The 22164-nt window shown below is 42.3% G+C and overlaps 1 protein-coding gene across 1 annotated transcript in view; it reads left to right on the top strand.

Moving 5' to 3' along the window:
- The window catches only part of LOC147024580 (uncharacterized), a 239846-nt gene that overhangs the window by 202819 nt on the left and 14863 nt on the right, over positions 1 to 22164 (top strand). The window contains exon 5 of the mRNA XM_085884625.1: positions 13613 to 13926. Coding sequence (XP_085740751.1) covers positions 13613 to 13926 — 314 coding nt within the window. The remainder of the gene's footprint in view (positions 1 to 13612; positions 13927 to 22164) is intronic.

Below are 22164 nucleotides of genomic sequence, written 5' to 3'. Positions count from 1 at the left end.
TTTTATGACGTCATCATTAAGAGGACGAGGATCTTAGCTCATTTGAGCTTTGTTATAAGAGAATGTGGGATCTTAGATATGACTTTCATCTCTAGATCAGCGAATTCCTGTGGACAAGAGAGATGGCTCACCGCCATTCTGTCGGACGATGTACTCGCATTGATGCTACACTCTGCCTGTGAAGCATGAGGACGGCAGTTTATAGTCAGGCTGGAAATCAAACCCACACTACATGGCTCCAAAGTAAGTATGCTACCTCTGAGCTACAGTGCCTTCAGAAAGTATTCACACCCCTCGACTCTTGCCACATTTTTGTTGTGCTGCAGTCTGAATTTAAAATGGATGAAATTTAAATATTTGGCGCTGATCTTCACAAAATACTCCATAATGACTGAAAACATTTTTGCGAGATTTTTTTACAAATCTATTAAAAATGAAAAAAAAACCTGAAATATCTCATTTACAAAAGTATTCAAACTCTTGAGTCAATACTTTGAAGAAGCACCTTTGGCAGTGATTACAGCTTCGCGTCTTCTTGGGTATGTCTGTATCAGCTTTGCACATCAGGATTTGGGGATTTTCTCCCATTCCTCCTTGAAGATTTGCTCAAGCTCTGTCAAATGTGATAGGGAGAGTCGATGAACATCAACATTCAAGTCTTTTCACAGATTCTCAATGGGATTCAAGTCTGGGCTTTGGCTGGACCACTCAAGGACTTTCACGTTCTCGTTCTGAAGCCATTACAGTGTTGCTTTGCCTGTATGCTTGGGGTCATTGTCCTGTTGGAACATAAATCTGCACCACAATCTGAGGTTCTCTCAAGAGAGAGAACCTCTGAAGAGAGCACTCTGAATCAGGAGCCCCGAAAGGATTTGTCTGTATTTGGCTCCATTCATTGTTCCCTCTCTCCGTACAAGTCTCCCAGTCCCTGCCAATGAAAAGCATCCCCATAGCATTATGCTACCACCACCGTGCTTCATGGTAGGGATGGTGTTAGATAGGTGATGAGCTGTGCTCGGTTTCTGCCAGACGTAGTGCTTTGCATCCAGGTGAAAGATTTCAATTTTCGTCTCATCAGACCACAGAATATATTTCCTCATGCTCTCAGAGTCTTTCATGTGCCTTTTTGCAAACTCCAGGTGTGCTGTCATGTGCCTTTTTCTCAGGAGTGGTTTCCATCTGGCCATTCTCCCATGAAGCCTAGATTTGTGAAGTGCTGCCAAGACTGTTGTCCTTCCGACAGATTCTCCCATCTCAGCCAAGGAACTCTGTGGTTCTGTCAGAGTGGTCATTGGGTTCTTGGCCACCTCCCTGACCAAGGTCCTTTTTGCCCAGTTTCTCAGTTTGGTCAGACAACCAGCTCAAGGAAGAGTCTGTGTCGTTTCATATTCTTTCGATTTCCGAGTGATGGAGCTCCCCGTGCTCTTGGGAACTTTCAACACTCCAAAATTGTTTTATACCCTTCCCCAGATCTATGCCTCCTCACAATTCTATCTTGGATTTCTACGGACAGTTCCGTGGACTTCATGGTAGACTTTCTGCTCTGATATGCACCGTCAACTGTGGGACCTCATACAGAAAAGGTGTGTTTGTTTATAAATCTTGTCCAATCAATCGAATTGGCCACAGGTGGACTCCAATCAAGTTGTAGAGACATCTCAAGGATGATCAAAGGAAATTGGATGCACCTGAGCTCAACTTGGAGCATCATCGCTAAGGGGTTGAATATTTATTGACCTCACACATTTCAGATTTTCATTTTTAATTAATTTGTAAAAAAAAAATAATCGAAAAACATGTTTTCACTTTGTCATTATGGGGTATTATGTGTGGATCGGTGACAAAAAAAAATTAAATTCAATCCATTTTAAATTCAGGCTGTAACAACAACAACAAACTGCGACAAAAGTCAAGGGGTGCGAATACTTTCTGAAGGCACTGTGCTTTAAAGGGTGGTGGAGGAGACGACAAGATTCCACCATTATTGAAGAGTTTGGTGTCCTTATGGAGGAGATTCTGATGGAAGAACCAAAGGAGAACAAATGGAGTGAAGATGACTTCAAAACGTATGTTTGCAAGCAGCTAAATAAATAAAGTAAATCAAGAGTGACTGATCACAATGAGCTGTTCAGTTAAGTGTTTACAGTCATAGGAGTGTCATGCCAACGTAAATTGGTCAAAAGTAATTACATAAAACTATTCTTTACAATCTAATGGGTTATTGAGCGATGCTAAGAGGTGCAGTTTACGATTCCAAGTTGAAGACAAATTTTAGGGATGCACCTGAAACTTACAAACCAAAGTAGAAACAGAGATTTTGATATGTTCAAGCTGTTCCCACGTTGCATGCCATTAACAACAGAGACAATTTGAGTTATCATCATGTTAAGTAAACATCTTTACTTTTAGATGTGTTGATTAAACTTCGATTAGTAATGTTTGTGTAATATGCTGCGAGAGAGAGATAGCGAATGTATGTCTGACCTGGATTCAATTCCCGTCCCAATGATAAACGCTGCGTTCCCTGGATAACCACCTTGAAGCAATTGTCATCCCAGCTGAGTGTCTTCATCCCTCTTCCTGGGTGGTGCATTTCGCCACCGGGGTGAAACAAAAATGCAGGGAATAATAAAACGATTGTTTGTTTTGATGTCTCTGATAAAAAAATTTTTGGGGTAATCTCACTGGTATTTCACCGATTTTTACCTCCGCCACTGCATGGAGGTTGTGTTGTCACCCCTGTTTGTCTGTCTGTTTGTTATGGAAAAATTTGGATGAAACTCAGTGGAAAGGTTGGGTATGTGACAAAAATGAATTGATTCGATTTTGTTGAAGATCCAGTTACTAAAAATTTTAAGTGATTCTTCACCTTTGAGAGATTGGACTAAAACCGATTATATCGCACGATATCTCAAAGCTTTGTGGACAGATTATGACAAACCTTGATGATTGAGTTGGGTAGGCGACAAGAACTATCTGATGACATTTTGGTTCAAGTCCGGATCTCGATCCAGCCTATCAGTGGGACACAAATCGTAAACTGTTCAGCCTGGCGGAAGTATGCGCTCTCCTGAGTGCCGTTCTAATCAGTGTGACCACTCCTCATTTTCATAAATGCCAAGGTGAACCAATGAAAAAAGCCAAGAATTCACAAGGTTTTGGAAAAAAACGATGATAAGAGAAAACCTATACGCCAAGAAAACCTCTAGGAAACCTCGTGTATGTGCAAGATCACATGACATCTCATTGTCTTTAGTCACCTGACCCTCTGAGCGCGAGAGAAGCTCCAATGGCCAACTTTGTTGTATCGACGTTTACAGTCAGTTTTGTGATGTTTTTTTTTTTCTTCTTTTTTCCAGCATACAATTTCCTTGTACTCTCTGAGTGTGATGAGGTGCACGTGTTGGCACGGTACGTGTACGGCTGCTGATGCGTAATGCCGCACTGAAGCAATTTGCTTCACGAACCGCCATATTAAATGGAGCTACGTTCAAGCGGAGAACGCGGCTTCTTCCCCCAGATGGAATCTTTATTCTGCCGGTCTCGTCAAATGAGCTTGTTTACCTATTTGGGTTTCCTCCAGGAATTTACCTGAAGAAATGAAGGTTTATTTGACACACGGGATGACAGAAACGTCGGACGAAACGCAGACTGAAACAAATTGGATAAATAAATGAATAAATAGACACTATAGTGAATTCAAGACCTAAGGCACCATGAGCACATCTCATTCACATACGATTGGGGGGAAGGGAGGGGGTGAGTAGACAAGATCTTAAAGTATACGGAGGTGGAAGCAGACAGCCTCCAGTATGGGCAGCATGGGAGGGAACCAAGGAGGCACTGGTCATCTCTACTCCAATGGTGCCAAAGACAAAATCACCTCACCTTGATGCCAGGGAGAGCAAAGCCCCCCCCCCCCAAGTCCAGAGAGCCTACGACTGGCCCACCTCGACTCGCTCGACTCTACTTCAACTCCTACTAAGTACCAGCATCCATATGCAGCCCTTTTATTACGTTCCCTCTGGCCATGCCCACAGCGGCTGAGCATCCCTTGCTCCCAGCCTGGCTCCTCCAATCACGTGGCACACAGTTGGCACCTCGGTGACATCATGCAGGCCGGCTGGCATCACGGCGCCCCACGAGCCATCACGGGTTGTGGGGAATGTTTTTAAAGCCACACATGGGACGCAGACAAAGCCATCTCCATTCCGTTCCCACCCCATTCTCGTCTTGCCTGGTGCCTTGCCTGGTTTTACAGAGAGGACGTGTACGAATTACATGTTCCTACTTAATCCCCATGTCAACTATGCCACCTCTCACGGCGTATGTAAGAACAGGAGAACTTCACTCTAATGGGTCCGAGTTACAGAAAATGTTCCAACCTACATGAACACATGGACCATGCTGACTTAACAATCGGCCGAATCCATGCCTCATTTCAAAGTAACACCTCCCTCGAGCCCCCATCCCATTTTTGGACCCGAGTCTCCTGAGGTCACTCGATGGGGGCCAAATCCAAACCAAGCCTTTAAAACTTGAATATATTCACATTCTAATTATCTTACCCATTAAATTAGGAGGGGCTCCACATCTTCCTTGCCTAACGAAAAACCTAACATGCTTCCGCCTTTACTTTCAAAATCCAAACATGACAAAATTCGTACATACACAAAGTCTATAAACAATTTCATCCATCGCCCCATGCCTTGATCAGGTTCTCCTAGCGTGGGGAGAGAAGAACAACCAGGCCGAACTTACAGACAATTTAATCTTTCAAAACAATCCACATAGTAATTGATCATGCTCCCCAGTAGATATCACCTACTCCAGCTGGTCCGTTGATCCAAATCCCAATTTGAAATATGCTATGACCAATTTCACAGGCTGTATGCCCTCCAGATCACAGATGTGACCGAGTGGAGCATTCACACAAACACAGCAAACATTACAAACATTTTCCCTGCAAGGCCATGGTTTCACTTTTATCTGCAAGGTGTTGTCTCAAACGAGTCTCAGTAACCGGGAGGTCCTACGATGAGGTGGTGGTGGTGGTGGGGGGGATGTAGCAGTGCGTGGTACCTGCAGTGCAACCAAAGTTCCAACACGAGGGAAATCACGAGCTCCCCATCCATGAAGCAACTGTCACTGCTTTAAATATTCCTTTAATCAGGGCTTGGAATGGAAATGGAAACAAGATAATATCTATTATATCTTAGATCGGTGTCATGTGCTATAAAATGTATTCTTGTTCAAACAAGATGGTACAATGTATTATTTATGTGGCACACAATCCCATGAAGTTTCTCTCTTTGCTTTCAAAGCCTAATGTTCATGTTCCAACACATGTCAACCAGCTGGTCTCTTTTTTTTTAGAAAGCTGCTCTCCCTTTTGTGATCACGTTGAATTTGGTTAAGGTGATTCTCAAAAACTGTTGAATCACGAATGCTGTCAAAATTGACGTCAAAACACAATATCAATGCTTTCCCTGAAACAGTCTCCTTCGATCACATTTTATTTCATGTGGAAGTCCTGCCGTGTTGTTCACTCATGACGTTTTGTTTGTCTGTGTTTGTCACCACTCAAAAAATCTCAGTTAGATAAGAGCTAAAAATTTGAACAGCCTTGAATCCAAAGGCATAATGGATGAAAACGAGTTCATGGAACACCATACCCCAAGCATTCTTAAAAAAATTTTTTTAAAGGAGGTCGAAAGGGTCTTTTAAGCTCTTGCTTTGTGTTTACAAGCACGATCTATATTTCTTACGATGCACAATTGTGTCTGAATCTCGATATTCCCCAAAGCTGGGAGCTCGAGTGGCACATTTGATTGGTCAAGATGGCATAAAATGACAAATTTTGTGCAAATACTGCAAAACTGGAGGTTTTTGAAATGACGAGAAGGCGGTTTGTGTTCTACAGTGTTCAAGTGAAATTAAATTTTAATAAAATACAGGTCTTAATGGCTGGTGGGGGGGGGACCTTTTTCTGGAAGTTTTCCACTGTTGATATCTTTCACACTTTATTTAACATGTTAAATTAATTATCCATGCCTGTTGTTTGTGTCCTTTACGATGTCCTAAAAACAATAAGTTTACTGTTTGGAATGATTTCCAATCTTGTTTGACTGCCGGACAAAGCCTGGTGTTGGCTGAGTGGTAAGAGTGGCTGGCTTAAGGATCCTAGGGTCCGAAGTTCGAGCCTTGTTGGCCGCTGAATTAACACCAGCTGGGGTTGACTCAGCCTGTCATCCTTCTGAGGTCAGCGAAATGAATACCAGTGTACTGGTAGAGGGGCACAGCATCAGAGGCACATCTTCCAATAAATGATAGCCACCTGGCAGCCAAGCTGCCATATGCAAGAACAGAACAGACGGACTGACAGACAGTAAAAAAAATAACTTTACTCCCTATGTACACGTGTGCTCGGCATGAGATTCCGTACAATTTGCGAAATTCAGAGCCAATATACTGCTCACCTGCAGTTTGTGTTCCGATTCATGTTCTGCGGCAGTAATTCTTAACCTGGGGGGAAATTTTCGGATTTCAGGGGGGAAATTATTTTTTTAGGTTGAACAATTTTCAAACTATTTATTGCGTTGAATACGTCGTCCAAATACGCTTCCCAAACGATGAAAAACTAGCGGAACAAAAATTAATGCTGATTTTAGGAATGCTAATGTTAAAATAAAATAACACTGTTAATGTTATGCAATAAATTGTCAATATTTTAATGAAAACATTTATTGGAATAATTTTTTAAAATAATTTTTAGTTGATTAATTAATTTAGTGTTGATAATGTGGTGGGGGGGAAATATCGTTGTTCAGCTATTTTAAAGGGGGAAACAATACTAAAAAGGTTAAGAAACCCTGTCCTACGGTATTCAAAATGTACCATTCAATTGAAATTATGTAGTTCCTCGATTATAGATTGACGTTTGTCGACAAACAGACAGACAGACAGACAAAGTGAACCAAATCCTGACTCCGCTTTTCTCTGCGTGCGTGGTGTAATTGCCATTTGGATATGACATGTGGGCATCACAAGCAGTTACACTGGAATAATCCGCCGCACAAATAATCCTGTCACAGCAAATGGCATTGTACGTGCAACGTCACAGATATTGGGAAATTTTCCTCCATCTTGCTAATGGCATTCCTTATTCTAATTTTAATTTGGCTACTATATATGGAAACGTCATTAAGGAAAAGCAGACCTTAGTTTTTTGTCTTTTAACTCAAAAACAATGAATCACATTAGGCTGACATTTCTCATGCCTTTTGTAAAATATTGCACTCTGGTTAATGAAAACAAAATGTTGCACCAGCAAACATAAATAACAAACATGGCAATATTATTTGTCCCTCAAAAAATGCTCGTTCATCACAGGAAGCCAAAACAAACTCTATAACACTGATTTACCTTCATACAGTATATCGAACAAAAATGAGAGATCAAATTTGATGCAAATCAAAAAGGAAAAATCACAAAGGCAAATGTCACGTTTAGTATTTTGCTCATACCTCAAAAAAGTTTGATTAATTATCGAAAGCTTGTTGTTGTTATCTCGTTTTCACTAATAAGTATAAGAAGTACAGAAAGGTCTCGCTTCCTCCATATTCCGACACTCCCTACCTCCTGCGTGATACACACCTTCTTCCATGAACCCGCTCCTGGTTAAACTCCCACAATCCAGGCTTTCTGCAGCTTTGCTTTATTCTGCCAGATCCAGGATTTCTGCACCATGCTTCCTTCGTTTCTCTCTTCTTGCTTTCTTGAGATGGTTCAATCGCACTCTTCCCTCCGGGGCTTCAAGCAGATGGCACATCCGTAACCATGACATAGTTGCCCCTCATTAACCAAGCCCTCTCGCTTCGAGGTCACTGTGTCTTTCCCTCTTTTCCTGGACATTCATTCCCTTGCTTGCTTGTGTGGAATCTTTTCCCACTGTCATTTCATTATGAGCCTACATCATGGATCGTGTGTGTATATGAGGATTCACAAAATAATGTATAAGAGAAAAGATATCCATTAGTAATTATGAGCAGAGCTAAATTGGTTGGATGCTTGCCTTTGAATTGTCTAGTCTGGGTTCAGACTTAAATAAAAATTCCCATTCTGGTTTTATAGCAACAGAGGGTGCTGCATCAAAGAGCATGTCGTTCTTTGGATAGGGGTCATAATTTGGTTGTCTCTTTAACATTTAGATAACAAGAAAAAGAGCAATCCGAGATTGCAGACCCTCGCCAGGACTTGTTTTGTGTGGTTTTTGTGTAGTTTTGGGTGGTGTATTTTGTGTGGTGTTTGTGTACTGGTGTGTTATGTAATTAATAAGAGACACCTCAACCACCGAAGGTGAAGGAGGTTATGTTTTCACCACTGTCTGTCTGTCTGTCCGTTTGTTTGTGTACAGGATATCTCAAAAAGTTATGCACGGATTTGGATGAAACTTGGTGAACACGTTGGGTGTGTGGCAAGTACGAATTCATTCGATTTTGGTGAAGATCCGAATTCGGATCTGGATACGCGGTTTATTTAATTTTTATAGTGATTCTTCACCATTGAGAGATGGGGCCAAAAACGATATATTTATTCGGCCTGATATGTTCTGTTGGATCAGGCAGAGGTCTGCACTCTACCGAGTGCCCTTCTAGTTATTCAATTGAATGTAGAATTAGATTAAAATAAATTCAGTTCAAATCAAATGGAAGACCAAAGAGGGACAGTCCTTCATTGGGGTCATCAGAAGGAACCCAAAAAAGCAAAGATAGTCATCAGGAGGAACCTGGATCAGATTCACATTTCAGCTGCTACTCCTCTACCCTCAAACCCATCCAGGCAGAATCAAGTGAGCCTTATTCAAAAAAATATGAAAATTATAAAAAAATCTAAACAAACCCAGATTTAAAAAAAAATCAACACATTCTGGCTGTCAGACCATGTGTCCGATCATGTTGAAATTTATAACATGTATTCCCCATCAACACTAGATCATGATTGTAAAGTTTCACATCGAATGATTAGAAGTTCAAGAGAAATAAAAAAAAATTAATTGAGAGAAATAAAATACAAAATTAAACAAGAGAAATAAAATTGAGGATTTTCGAAATACCACCTTAGTTGTTGACCTTGGGCCTATGTTGACCTTTTGGTCTCTGTTGACCTCAAAAATAATTGGCTGCTTTAATTCAATGACCTGAAATATAAATCCACTTCAAATTTCAAGTGAATCGGATGAAAATTGAGGATTTTAAAAATACCACCTTAGCTATTGACCTTGGGACTATGTTGACCTTTTGGTCCATGTTGACCTCAAAAATAATTGGCTGCTTTAATTCAATGACCTGAAATATAAATCCACTTCAAATTTCAAGTGAATCGGATGAAAATTGAGGATTTTAAAAATACCACCTTAGCTATTGACCTTGGGACTATGTTGACCTTTTGGTCGATGTTGACGTCAAAATAATTGGCTGGTTGAATTCAGTGACCTGAAATATAAATCCTCTTTAAATTTCAAGTGAATCGGATGAAAATTGAGGGTTTTAGAAATCTCACCGAAGTTGTTGACTTTGGGCTGATGTTGATCTTTTGACCTTTTGACCTCAAAAACAACAGGCTTCTTCCTTATGACAAACTCGACCATGTGGTGAAGTTTCGTGAAGATCGGTTTAAAATTGTGACCTGTAGGCAATAAACAGACAGACAGACAGACAGACAGACAGAATATAGTTGAAAAATCTTCGACATTGCAAGTACCAAGTAGACAGACCAACGCACCCAAACGTAATACCCTCTCCTCCAGCAAGGGCGATGAACTCTAAAGTTCCCACAGTGCCTTTCGGTAAGAGTACGCCAACGTACACTGATACCCTTGCTAAATACCCTGCTTGGTGTGATGATGTTGTGCAACATCGACCCGATTCCCTGACTTTTGTTTTTTTATCTTCCGCCCTCACTTTTTCACCTTTATTCGCTTTTAGGTTCATTTTCTCCGCAACCGCCTGAGCGATGAATACGAAACTTTCAACAGAGCAGCGCCTACCCTGGAATTATTATTTTATTTTATTTACAAAGTTAAACGATTGTTGGATGGAAAATGTGGCCGGCATTCCAGAAAATTCCTTTTCCTGCAGGCTTTGGTTGCAGGGTGTTTCACATATCAGGAATAAATGGCCTCGACCAAATTCACACCATGGGTGTGGATGCAGTAGAGGCAGGATGAGCCCCATCAGTGCCTACTTTAGTTTGTGATTGTGGCGTGACTTTGTTCTTCATGTCGAGGGTATCCACAATGAAAAATCTTCAAGGTAGAAGCATGTCAATTTTGGATAGACACAAAGCAGATTCAAAATGGGGAAGATTTCCAAAAAATATCGAGATGTAAATTCATGTTTTTACTTCCATAAGCCTTATTCCTGTAAAGTGTAAAGCCATGTGCTATCACTCACTGTGCTGCGATCATCATCATCATCATCATCATCATCATCATCATCATCATCATCATTCGATGTTGCTCAAGCAGTTTCTTGGCTCCTGAACAGGTCACCGCCCTGTTCTTACATTCCTGGACAGGTCACCGCCCTGACACAGGATGCTCGAGTGACAGTGCAGAATTTGTTCAGGGTGCCGGCGACAGCTCGCCGACTCCACACGAAGAACACCGTGATATCTTTAACGCCCACCAACTAATGCCTGCACACGGGATGCCCAGTTTAACGTCCATCCGAGGGACGGTACACACATTTATGAATCATCCTGCCTGTGAAATACCAGGATAGCAGTTTGTAGCTGGCCCAAGATTATTATGCTTGTTCATAATGGTTACTAACAGTGTTAAAGGGGAAATCACTTTAAAAATTATTTTCAACAATCAATCATTCACAGAAATAATTGACTTAATAAATGCAAATATTACACAAATCCAACACATAATTTATTTTGAACTAAATTGCACTTACACAGTAAACAATTGTTATTACAGTGCGATGATTGTTCTAATGTGCTGCTGTTTCTTAACCACCTCCGCCACCGAAGGTGAAGGAGGTTATGTTTTCACTCCTGTCTGTCGAGTTGTTTGTTACTTGCAAAATCGAAGATTTTTCAAGTATATTTGTCAATCGATTTTGTTATTCTGTCTGTCTGTCTGTTTATCGCCTACAGGTCGCAATTTTAAACCGATCTTCACGAAACTTCACCACATGGTAGAGTTTGTCATAAGGAAAAAAAACTATTGTTTTTGAGGTCAAAAGGTCAACATAGGCCAAAGGTCAACTACTTAGGTGAGATTTCTAAAATCCTCAATTTTCATCCCATTGACTTGAAATTTGAAGAGGATTTGCAGATCAGGTCACTGAATTCAACAACCAATTATTTTTGAGGTCAACATTGGCTGAATTTCTGAAATTGTCAATTATTGTCATCCAATTGACTTAAAATTTAAAGAGGAGTTGCATATTTGGTCACTGAGTACAAACAACCGATTATTTTTAAAGTCAACATGGACCAAAAGGTCAACATAGGACAAAAGTCAACAACAAAGGTGGTATTTCTAAAATTGTCAATTTTCATCCGATTCACTTGAAATTTGAAGAGAAGTTGAATATTACGTCATTGAATTCAACCACTAAATTATTTTTGAGGTCAAATTTGTTTTATGGATTTTGCAAGTATCGTGCTCTACACGGTGTCATCTTCTTGTTGGGTCACCGAAATAGGTGACCCTTATTGTCAGTAATTCTGTCTGTTTGTTTGGATGTTTGTTCGTTTGTCATCAGCCTAATTGGTAGTAAAAGTGGGCGGATTTTGACCAAACTTGGGTGGTAGGTACATCTTATGACCTTGTGCTTTGGAAATTGTAATGGTTGCTATGGGCGCTTTGGTTCCCTAGCAACAACCGAAAAACCTTCAAAATCGGTACCGTTCATGCAAAATCAATTCCGAAAACCATTATCCCACGTAGGGTAATGAAATTTGGCACAAATGATCTACAGATGATGCTCTATCAAATATATTCTGTTTTTTGTGATATATGGAATACTTTACCCGCAGCGCCCCCTACAATTAGGGTATGCGCGAAAATTGGTGAAAATTGAAGGTCCCCTCGCGACCAGGTGAGTGCATCGATACGAATGAAACTTTGCAGGTTCATGGTACTCAATGAGTACTACAACTTTGCCTCAGGACATATTGACTGATTTCGCTTAGGTCAGGGGTCAAAGGTCAATTAGTGCAAAAATCGATAACATGCGAGAGCTGGAGGTGACTTCACGCCAAATGCTACTCCTCCTCGGGTCATGATTGGATGGTCATGAAAATTCACACTCATCGTCTGGAATACATTGTGCACAAACGATTGAGCCGGATTTTCGATTTAGATCTTTGTTCACCCACAGCACCCCCTCGAACTTTGGGGATTTCCGATTTCAAACCGCATTTTCGGTACTTTTCATTAAAATGGATAGTGAGTAGTTATCAGTAGATGGAACTGGATGAGATTTGGTATGCATAATCTTAAGGTGATTCCCTATCCGCTATATGACATCCATTTTGCTCTATATCTTATAGTTTGCATGCTCGGTGACCCATCGCCGCCTACCGGCTTGTTTGTTTGTTTGTCTGTTTATGAACAGGATATCTCAAAAAGTTGTGGACAGATCCGGATTAAATTTGGTAGACACGTTGGGTGTGTGACAAGGACAAACGGATTCGATTTTGGTGAAGATCCGGATCTGGATCCGACTACTAGAATTTTTAAAAGTGATTCTTAACCATTGAGAGATGGGGCCAAAGATGATATATAGCACGATATCTCAAAAATGTATTGGGCCAGGTATGTTCTCGTGGATCAGGTATTATGGGGCGGAGGTATGTGCTCGACCGAGTACTATTCTAGTTTATTTTGTTTTCTCTCTCTAACATTTGTATTTACGTGTTGTGTTACATTGTAACCTTTAATGTTACAATGTTTCCATGTCTTAAAGTGGCCTGTTATCTTGTTTGAATTATTATCGTATAAAACAACTTTCCTGCATTCGAGTGCTTAAAAGCCGCACACTTGCTTGCAATACAAGGCTATATATTATCATAAGGCCATGTATTTTGCCGTTTTGATAATGTTTCCTATCTTGTGATGAAAAAATCCACAGAATCCTGATATTTTAAACTGAGCAAACTGCTTGTTTGTACATCATGACCACAAAAGCTTTCCTTCTCCAAATCTAAAAGTATGCTCACGTCTAAAAAAAAAAAAAAAGAAAAACCGCTGGCAATAACTGAAACGCTAGAATATTCTAACAATTGACTTCATGCTGAAAAGCCCCACAAGGTGCAAAAACCTTGGGATGCTTTCTCCATGACCTATATTATTACAATGTTCCTCCTCCTGGTAATGTGAGCCACTTTGTGCTGGTTTAACAGTGAAAAGGGTGGAGATGAGTGATTAAAAGGGGTGAGCAATCTTTGATCCCCTACTTCTTCGCTCAAAGTCCTACAAGCTTGGTCTCCATAACATATTTATACATTTTTAATGATGCCAACTCTGAAATAAAGCTATGTCTGAAATATTCGTTCTTGATAATTGCATCTTCACCTTTGCTATTCCATGCAGGAGATAAGGAGTTGAATGATTATTATACACAAAAGCGGCATCTGGCAGAACTAGCAGCCTGCGGCACGCTTCCAGTGTCTATCACCAATCCCATCCCACCGAGCGGAACACGACAGAGCCCAGCACGAGATCGCCGGCACAAAGCATATGGTTCGACACCAGCACTTGATGAACCACGGATCGCGGTTGTGCCTCGGGGAGTCAATGGGGCTATACAAGTGTACCCAACGCTGGGACGAACACGACACGATGGGCCAACAGTGCAGAATGTAGGAGTTGGTGATCTAGGAAGATGGAGACATGCTATTGAGCAGGTAAGGTCCAATTGTAATGGACCAAGAGATGTTTTTTTTTTCTGGAAATACCAGAGGCGTCATTTTTTGATGGTGGAAGAAAAGCTGTTTTTGCACATTTGTTTTCTAATGGTTTTTATTTTAACCAGAGTTGTAAGTCACCAAGTTGTCCTTTTCCAAGTCACAAGAAAGTCTCAAGTCAAGTCCAGGCTCACTGCTCATCTCCACTCATCTTTTGTTCTTCTTTTCTCTCAGCTGTAGAACCAACTTCCCCAGTCTGTTCAGTCACATTTTCCCTACAGTGCTTCAACACAGCTGTTCACCACTACCTCAAGTCATCCCTCATCCATACTCATGACTTCTTCAACCCCAAAATGACCCCTATTCCCAAGCACTTTTTCGAGGTTATGGTGATTTCCCCCCTCTCTCTCTCACCTATTTTAGTTTGCTAGTTGGCGGTTGGTTTGTTCCTTTTTTGTCTTATCCCTGCTTTCCCCTCTGTTGTTCCCCTTTTTTTGTCAGGTCAGGTTCGATCTGTGACCTGCTACAGGTACCATGTAAACCTGTACTAACCTGTTCCATGGTCGGGTTGTCGGCGACTAAACCGTCTCCCCCACCAGGTTTTCTGGTGAGGAGGGTGTTTGGATATGGACACCCAGCAGGATTAAAAACAAAACCTGTCAAAGGGCGGAAGAGCTCCTTGTGAGCCAACGGCCATCCATATTTAGTGCCCAACTGTGTCTGCGGACGTCCTCCTGCAGTTGGGTTACTTCTTATTAGGAGGTTGTTGGCAGGATTTGCACTCCGGCCACCGTAAAACGCTTCATTCCGCAAAACGCAAAAAAAATCTGAAAACCCACTCCGTGGGAGTACCTCCTGTGCAGCTTCCCTTCTCAGGGCAGCTCACCGGATGACGGGATTGGGGCAAAGCCTTCGGGACCCCCAATATTTGATAGGAGGGAAACCACGGGGTAACATTCCTGGGTCAGATTGCGGGAGAGTGTGTCAGAGTGGTGCTGAGGTGTCGTCCACCAGACGGCGGTCTCCTTGGGTTAACCTGAGGCGGTCCCTTCGGGTGGGTGCCTGGAATGTCCTATCCCTAAGAGAGGATGATCACCTGTCTCTGTTATCATCTGAGCTCAAGCGTTTGGACATCGGGATTGCAGCTCTCTCTGAGGTTCGGAGACCGGATTGCGGCGAGATAATGGTGGGTGGTTACACCTACTATTGGTCTGGTCGCTCTGATGGTTAACATACCCAAGGAGTTGCTGTAGCTGTGTCCAATAAGCTGACACCAATGATAATTGAGGTAACACCGCTCAACGAGCGTATTATGAGATTAAGGATTCGTCACTCCTTAGGTGTCATTTCCCTGGTCTCTGTTTATACTCCGACTGAGACGAGTGATCTCACCGTGAAGGATGCATTCTACGCTACACTCGAGTCTGTGGTTGATCAGTGCCCCAGACGAGATACACTTCTAGTCTTGGGGGATTTCAATGCATCGACGGGAACTGATAGGGATGGTTATGAGGTGTGTGTTGGTCCCCATGGGTCAGGAACTATGAACCAGAATAGCACTAAGTTCCTTGACTTTGCAAGAAGTCATGGACTAAGGGTGGCTGGTTCATGGTTTCAGCGCCCACAAGCTCATCGCTGGACTTGGTATTCCAACGCTGGCGGTGTGGCAAAGGAGATTGACCATGTCCTCATTGATGGTCGTTGGAGGATGATCCAGAACTGCAGGGTCTACCGGAGTGCTCAGTTCCTCAATACTGACCACAGGCTTGTTGTAGCAACTCTAAAGCTGCACCTTAAATCCTGGAGAATGGTACCATCCCAGCCTCGGCTGGATGTTGCCAAGCTCAGGGATGAGAGAGTAGCTGAGGAGTTTGCGAACAGGCTGAGTGGACACTTGGGGGGTCTGGGTGCTTTGGGGGGTCCTGAAGAGTTGTGGAGCGCCTTCAAGACCACCGTCCTTGATGTTGCCGGTGGATGTCTTGGAACTCACCACAGGGCAAAGAAGAATTTTGTCTCTCAAGGGACACTGGATACCATTGACCAGAGTCGCAGGGCCAGGCTGAATGGCAGAGCTGAGATGTTCAGAGAGCTGAGGCGTAAAACTGTACGTGCACTGAGGGTGGACAAGGAGGCCTATGTGCGAGGAATCTGTGAGGGGGTAGAGCATCACCTGTGGACAGGTGATTCTCGTCCCGCTTACAGGGGAATTCGCGCATTACGTTCATCCAAGCCCATCCCTCGGAGCACTGCAGTTCGAGCAGAGAGTGGTAGGCTCTTGACAGAGGTGTCTGAAGTGAAGGCCCGCTGGGCCGGTTACTTTGAGCAGTTGTACCAGGCTGATCCCCCAGCTGTCGAGTTGGACGTCAAGGGTGTTACAATCCCTGTTGCTGACCCACGAATCAACTGTGGTCCACCTACGCTTGTGGAAACACGGGCTGCGGTGAACCAGTTGAAACGGGACAAAGCTCCAGGGATTTGTGGCATCCATGCTGAACTTCTCAAGGCTGGTGGAAATGCTCCACTCGTGTCGTTGCATGCAGTTTTGTGCTCTGCCTGGAACACAGGCATCATCCCAACTGACTGGAAGAGGGGCCTTGTTCTCCCTCTCTGGAAAGGGAAGGGTGATCGCCAAGACTGCAACAACTACCGAGGGGTGACGCTGCTCTCAGTGCCGGGCAAGGTCTTTGCTCGGATAATTCTTAATAGGGTTCGCCACCATCTGCTTGAGCACCAGCGTCCAGAGCAGTCAGGCTTTACACCAAAGAGGTCAACGATTGACCGTATCCTTGCCCTTCGTGTCCTCACCGAACGCAGACGAGAGTTTCGGCAGGGGCTGCTTGCAGCCTATGTTGACCTCTGTAAAGCATTCGATTCAGTGAATCGGGATGTCCTCTGTAGGATTCTTGGTCTTCGTGGGGTGCCACCAAAACTGATTGATCTGATGTCTGAACTCTACTCTGGTTCTGAGAGTGCTGTGAAGTGTGGTGGTACCACCTCTGACTTATTTCCAGTTACTGGAGTTCGTCAGGGATGTGTGCTTGCCCCCACACTTTTCAGCACTTGTATGGACTGGATTTTAGGGAGGATGTCGGAGAGATCAAGTTGCGGTGCATTGTTTGGGAATGTCAAGATCTCGGACCTTGATTTTGCAGACGATGCAGTCATCTTTGCGGAGACTTTAGACATCCTCTTGGGGGCCCTCGAAGTGCTGAATGAGGAGTCGGAGCCGCTGGGATTACGGGTTTCTTGGGTCAAAACTAAGATCCAGGCTTTCGGTGACATCTTGGATGCTGCTGTCCTGTCTGTGTCTGTTTGTGGTGAGGATGTTGAGGTCGTGGAGAGATTCACTTACCTTGGCAGTGATATTCATGTCTCTGCTGGCTGCGAGTCAGAGGTCAATAGACGTCTGGGTCGGGCCTGGGGAGTCATGGATTCACTGGATCATGGGGTGTGGCGCTGCCGGTACCTGTGCGGGAGGACGAAAGTCCGAGTCTTCAGGTCCTTGGTACTTCCAGTCTTGCTCTATGGGTGCGAGACTTGGACTCTGACCAAGGATCTGAGACGGAGACTTAATTCCTTTGGTACCAGGTGTCTTCGGAGAATCCTTGGCTATCGCTGGTCGGATTTTGTGTCCAACAAGCGGTTGCTGAGAGAGACTCGGATGAGATTTGTTACCTGCATAGTCCGTGAGCGTCAGTTGCGGCTGTATGGACATGTGGCTCGTTTTCCTGATGCTGATCCTGCTCACCAGATTCTCTCAGCGAGGGAGTCTCATGAGTGGAGGAGGCCAGTGGGCCGACCACATGCCTCATGGTTGCAGCAGGTTGACCATCATCTCAAGGAGATGGGGATGGGCCTGGCATCTGCCTGGGGGATGGCCAGACGGAGGCCCCTGGAGTACCGGCGGAAAGTGGACGCAGCGACGCGCTGTTCTGGCACATGCTCCCATACCTGACCTGACCTGACCCTCTGTTGTTGCTGTGTTTCATTCAGCTTGTGTGCAGCCTGTCCATCCCCATGTGTCCTTCTCCCGCTCCATCACTCTCTGCTCTGCTGTTGGTGTTTTCCCATTTCCATATTTTGTTGCCTTCCATTCTGCTCTGACTCTTCCATGAGCCTTGACCATGTATACAAAAAAGTCCCAAGTCATTAATTCCAAGTACAAGTCAAGTCTCACGTCAAATCTCAAATGACTTCATTTTCACTGTACAGTCCTATAAATATGCTCCGGGGTTATCCATTTGTTTTCTTTATTTTGTTGAGTGTACAAAACGTACTCTTTTTTTCCATAACCATCCCCTCCCCCACCCAAAAGCATATGTTAAAAAACAGATTAAAATTATTATTTTTACTGTCTGAAAATTAACGCACAGGTTGTATCCTCTACCTGCTCCCCCTCCCCCACTTGTACATGTGTGGTATACTTTTAAAAATGAAGAAAATGGGCAAATAAACCATTACACAATGAACATTTCATTTACTATCAAAATAACACACAATTCTTTATTTAAATCGGTTAAAAGTGACACAACTAAACTAAACTAACCCTAACTAAACACATTCCTGGAAGAGCTGAAGAGTGTGCACATAGCTTTGTGTCAGACTTTTGTTTGGTCAAATGATAAGCCTAGGAATGATTAGCCTGTGTGTTCTGTGGAAATAACATTGGTCCAACAGTTAAGATATTGATTGCAAGTCAAAATGTGGGTCGAGAAAGTAACTTCGTTTTACAAAAGGAGCCAAACTTTCAATTAAAATCACTCAGATGTTGAATTTTGGAAAATGATCAATTGTTAAATTTTGGAAAATGTTCAATTTGTTGAATTGTAGAAAAATTTCAATTTGTTGAATTTTGGAAAATGTTAAATTTGTTAAATTTTGGAAAATGTTCAATTTGTTGAATTTTGGAAAATGTTCAATTTGTTGAATTTTGGAAAATGTTCAATTTGTTGAATTTTGGAAAATGTTCAATTTGTGGAATTGTGGAAAATTTTCAATTTGTTGAATTTTGGAAAATGTTCAATTTGTTGAATTTTGGAAAATGTTCAATTTGTTCTCTTCATTTCATTGTCACCAAGATATGAGATTTAAGAACATTGGGTGCACTTGCATCTAATTCGTGAATAAATAGGTTAAAAGTGGATAGCTGTTTGATCTGATATAAAATTATTACAGTTAGTGAGAAATATTATCTTTATAAACCATATTATAATTAGTGAAATACGGTAATTAAATATAACAATTCAAATAAATTGTGTTTAAATTCTTTGTTTCAGCAAAAAAAAATTTTTATTCCAACTCTCAGCTGAATCCTTTCCATGTCAAATATTACATGAATCTCTTTTTCCAGTCACTTTTATAAAATACTTCATTAATTTGTGACGTGTTTACACATATACTTCCGACTCTCTTGGCTATTTTCTTGATGGGTTGTTCAGAAGAATAAAAGTCGGTGTGATGGTATCAATGCAATGCACTGTATCCATGCATTTTGTTCACCGCATACCGTGTACGCAGTACTGTGTACCCATAAGCAATTAGGCGGTGAAGCAGGCAAGATATCCACCGATCTCCATGGAAATGCGAGGAGTGGCGGCAGACCACGATAGGCCTACATGTAATATCTGTGTGTACGTGCTATACGTAGTATGATGTGGCACCGTTACCTGGATTAAAAAAAAAAACATTCAGATGGCATTTTTGAGGGGAAAAATGTAAATTGTCCAAAAAAAATTGGTCATCACAAGTAAGTCTCAAGTCACAAACACCAAATCTCGTCAAGTTCCAAGTCTTTTTATTTTTTCCAAATCCAAGTCAAGTCAAGTCACGAGTCAAAAGAAAAGTGACTCTGGTCGCACTTGAGTCCGAGTCATTGACTCGAGTCAACTATAATTTGAACATGTGCTTAAAACAAATTAATATATTGTGTTCCCTATGCTGTGACATGGAAATTTAGAGTAAAGAAAATTGTAGGAGGAAATTTCGACAGGGGGTGACAAATTCTGGTGGCTATCAATCGGAGGTCCACAAGTTTAAAGCATTGAACATCTTCCAGTGATTGATCAAGGAATTGAATAGATCGGTTTACTGGAGAAACTGAACAAGGTGAAAGTGTGAGACCTTCCTTCTTCAATGACATGTTGCATTCATCAGTCAACCATCTGGTCCTAATTACCTCTGCCACCGAAGTTAGGAGGAGGTTCTATGTTTTCACCTCTGTCTGTCTGTCTGTCTGTCTGTCTGTCTGTCTGTCTGTCTGTCTGTCTGTATGTCTGTCTTTGTCTGTGAACAGGGTATCTAAAAAAGTTGTTGATGGATTCGAACGAAACTAGGTGGATGAGTTGGTTCAGTGACAAGAACAAGCTGATCAAATTTTGGTTCAGGTCCGGAAACAGATCCGGCCTATCAGTGGGATACAAAACGTAAACTGTTCAGCCTGGCAGAGGTATGCACTTTACAACAGTTGTTTTAGTTCTACAGGGTGGGGCATTTATATCTAACATTTATTACTGCTGTAAAAATTAATGAACATCATAAATATTGCATTCAGAACATGGTTGTAAAGCATACAAATCAAAGATTATGCTGAGACATAACACTGCTGCTTAAAAATTACATTTGATAAATGGGCCCCATTGGAATTGTTGTATTCACGAATCAACATATTGTTCATGACTGCATGCAATGTGTCTTGAGCGATCGTGTGGATGGTTGCAGTGATGTTTGCCTTCAATTCTTCCATACATGCGGATGAGAGTTCTTGTCTGTAGGTCATAGCATTCCATCATTCAAAACTTTCAGGCATCACCTGCAACACTGGATTTAAAAAAAATTATTAGCTATACCCAGGGGCGTATCTATGGAAAATAGCACCTATGGCAAGCACTGAAATTGCGCCCCTGTCCAAACATCTGACACCCATCTTTTGGATAACTTTACCATAATATCAGCTCAAAAATACAACCCAAGCTCGTTAATCTTTTAATTAACTAATTATGGCACTTCATGAAAATTACAACTGCACCTTTCTTGCTTTCAATGATGCAAATTGGTTTATGATGTGCTCCAAGTCAATTTTTTCAATTTCTTCTCTTTCTACACTCAGCAGAGTCTGCCTTGACCCATGGAGGCTCTCAAATACGAACGTATTAGTTTTAACTTGCTGAATGATCTCTCACAGCTGGCAATGCAAACGGCGATGGTTAGCATTATCTGAATAGCAATGCGAAGATCGGGGAAGACGCTCTCATCTTCATACTGAACAATAAATTTGAGAAACCCTTCAGGTCTTGATATTCTCATGTTGGCCCGACTTGACAGCAACATTCTGCAATCCAAAATTTCTTCATATAGCTGCTGTCCATCAACATCAGAGCCATACAATTCGCCCAAATTTTCACACTTCTTCTTTAGGTTGTTACTGTCGGCGCCGTAACACAGTCCCTCGACATCGAGGAGGAACCAAAACTTGGTGTCATTGTCGTGCAAACGAGCGAACCTTCTGTCCATTTCTTGTGAAGACGGTCGAGTGTTCCCTTCATGACTCTTTCCATTTCCTCCTTGGCTGTTAACCCAGCATCTCTCGAGTTCTCATCAGCCATTCGTTTCTTTCGTTTCTGACATCTTTCAATTTCAATATCCCATTCTTGACAGAGACCGAGTCCTGCTCAGTGGCACCCCCCCCCCTCCTTCAAGTGGTACCCAGGGCATGTGCCATACCTGCCATACCTTAGGTACACCAATGGCTACGCCCTTACTGCTTCACGCCAAAACGATGACAAATGTGTCAGATATAAATGCCCCACCCAGTATATGTGCTGAGACGGATGTTGCACGTGCTGGTGAGTTTTTAGGTTGTGGTACCATACAGAATAATGTGGAATAATCTACAAAGTGGAAGAGTTTCGAAGGAATTAAAAGGATCATTAAGCAATATATATGAGGAACACAACTGTGCCCAAGATACTGTCTTGGGCACATCAGCCTCCACTGACAGAGGAAATGAAAGGATTCCTTTGAATGTGAAGTCTTGACTAAGTATTGACCTGGGCACGTACAGAGACCCAGCCCTGACCTATTGTTTAAGATCCAGAGCCTCCATCAATTGTTAATATTGAGGCAACAGCATCCCCAATATTCAATCACCAGCCATTAATCCAAACTGATGATCAGATTAGGTAAACAGAGAATAAGAAAGAGGATACTGAATGCAATGATGGTTTCCATGACTTTACTAAC

The sequence above is a fragment of the Eptatretus burgeri genome, chromosome 6 (genome assembly GCF_056783735.1).
Source record: "Eptatretus burgeri isolate ZD-2024b chromosome 6, Ebu_testis_v1, whole genome shotgun sequence".
Classification (NCBI taxonomy): Eukaryota; Metazoa; Chordata; class Myxini; order Myxiniformes; family Myxinidae; genus Eptatretus; species Eptatretus burgeri.
Note: the sequence above shows the minus strand (reverse complement) of the source record. Positions and strands in the feature narration are given on the sequence as shown.